Here is a 2,433-nt window from a genome sequence, read left to right as displayed (position 1 = left end):
AGTATGTATATGTGTGTGTGTGGGGGGGGGGGGGGGGTAATTTAACTTTATAAAATATTAATATGTTTGACCATTACTATTAGATTACAGAAAATTTAATTCGATTCATAGTTAGTGAAAGCCAGAACTGACAAATTTAACTGAAATATTTCACAGGCAGAGGAAGTAAAAGTTACATGGGGTGAGGGGGGTATTAACCTGCCCCAACCAAGAGTTTACCTGGAGGATGACTCCCCACTTGCTTCGTCGTTTCTCCACCTATGTATATTAGTAATAATTAACTGGAGCAAAAGTTTGTTAAGTAGTCACGTGATTTTCCGTGTAGGCCTAATACCACATACTTCAATAATAACGTTAATCACATGAAGACCTCTCAATATATAAGATGTATAAATAAACAACAGGCTACGGACTTAAGATTCTTATTACAGTACGTATTTTATATTTTCAACTTAAATCTAACATCCCTGTGCATGGTATTCAGAAAGAAAAAACAACTTCTAATCTATTCAACCAGCAATGACTTCCTTCTACTTTTAAGTTCTAGTGCTATCGATATGATTGTTAACATAAAATCGTGCATGTAATTTATAAGTTACACAATATGTTTATTCCATTTTTAATACTGTGTAGCTGATAAATTTCAGTTACCTTGTTCATCCTGTTTCCCATGATGGAGGCTACGTTGTGTTGTCTTAGAATTCGCTTCTGCTGTTATTTCATGATTTTTTTTCTCTCGATCTTTCTACATTTTGTTTCGATAACTCAGTTTTCATCATGATAAAGCAGGTATTAAGATTACCGTTGAAGAAAACGAGTGATCCTGTACTAAAAGTGACTTTTTCTTTTTCTCTAAATACAATTAGACAATGACGATTCTGGTAATTCCGAACAAACACAAATGTCTAAGCCTTCTTTAAAAACACATTTTAGTCATCTTTTAGTATTTGAACACTGTTGAAAAAAGCTAAAACCAATATACTCTCAAGTTTAAACAAATTTGTATAAATGCCTTTATACCTGGATCTCAGTCCAATGCTTTGAGTTTGACGGCTTCTAAAGTTGTGTGATAATAGGTCTTTCAAAGTGGGCAAAGGTCCTAAATATTTTTCAGGCCTTCTGATGCTGAAAAAGATTTACTGCTCCAAGTCTAACTGAAACACGAAATGTAGATTTCTTTTTTATCAAGTCATCTGATTACATTTCAGCGTTAAAGTCTATACCAATTAATAAACATTTTAACTAGATCGCTTTACCGCCATTATTTCTCGATCCTTCGCGTCTTCAGGTGCTGGTATTTCACAATTTTCGACAATCTGATATATTAGTTATAAAATCGTCGTCTGGCCTTATAAAAAATTTGCATTAAACAACAGTATAGAATAAGCTATTTGTTCCACAGAGATTCGATAAATTCACATATTTCTTGATCTATCAGACTGGCTATGTCAAACTGTTCTCATCTTACAGGTCACTCATAATCTTATCAGCCAGTCATCTATAAGTTTCGAGACGCTTTGTGGTATATCTTTCATTTCGTTTTCCCAGCTCAGCGCTGAACGTATTCTATAACAAGCAGACGACAACAATATGATAAATACCAGAAGTAGTGAGAGAGCGACCTCTAATGAGGTTACAGAACATTCCCATGTAAGAAAAAATTCAGAACATAAACAAAGGATGTGTGTTTTTACAATACCAAGTATTTTGGAGTTCTAGGAATCCGATTTTTTAAGGTTCGATGATGTGCATACGAAAGCAAGAAAAACAAAACAAAACCTAAAAAACAAATTAAATATAAAATTTACAAGTCACACTACATGCAAATAATACTGTCCCAGGTCTGAAATTAAAAACTTTTCACCTGGAATTGTCGTTCTGTAACAAACAAACGGAAGTTGTATTTTTTGCGTCTGTTGTTCTAACTAACAAAAGCAGATCTTCATTTTATTAAAATTAAAACTTTTATCAAAATATGCGAAACTATGCATTCATTACCAACACAGATAATATATCTATTATTAGGCCTTAATTACAGTCTGTGTTTGACAGTAGTATAAAGTAATGAATATTTAGTATAATAGAATGTGTTTCTACATAATTATATACATAGAGGGATGGAGGAAATAATAACCGAGTTCAAATAAAGCTATGATGTTTTTGTTCATCCCCCCATTCTTTAAAAAAATAAGTATGTTTATATGTTTTAATGTAAAGCTACACAATATCTACGCTGTGTCTACCACAGGGAATCGAGCGCCGGATTTTAGCGTTTAAGTCGGCAAAGCTACTGCTGACCCACTGGGGGACAGAAAGTATAGATGAGTTATTTTTAGTTTGTACTTACGGATATATTATATTAATATAATAAATATATCCGTAAGTACAAACTAAAAATAACTCATCTATACTATATATATATATATATATATA

The 2,433-nt window shown here is 32.6% G+C and overlaps 1 protein-coding gene across 1 annotated transcript in view; it reads right to left on the bottom strand.

Moving 5' to 3' along the window:
• The window catches only part of LOC106461383 (dual specificity protein phosphatase 22-B-like), a 24,072-nt gene extending 22,533 nt beyond the window's left edge, over nt 1–1,539 (bottom strand). Inside the window, exon 1 of the mRNA XM_013921201.2 lies at nt 652–1,539. Coding sequence (XP_013776655.1) covers nt 652–672 — 21 coding nt within the window. The 5' untranslated portion in view covers nt 673–1,539. The remainder of the gene's footprint in view (nt 1–651) is intronic.
• Between the last annotated feature and the right edge of the window lie 894 nt (nt 1,540–2,433).

The sequence above is a fragment of the Limulus polyphemus genome, unplaced genomic scaffold, assembly GCF_000517525.1.
Source record: "Limulus polyphemus unplaced genomic scaffold, Limulus_polyphemus-2.1.2 Scaffold948, whole genome shotgun sequence".
NCBI lineage: Eukaryota > Metazoa > Arthropoda > Merostomata > Xiphosura > Limulidae > Limulus > Limulus polyphemus.
The sequence above is the reverse complement of the archived record's forward strand: the minus strand, read 5'-3'. Positions and strand labels throughout refer to the sequence as shown.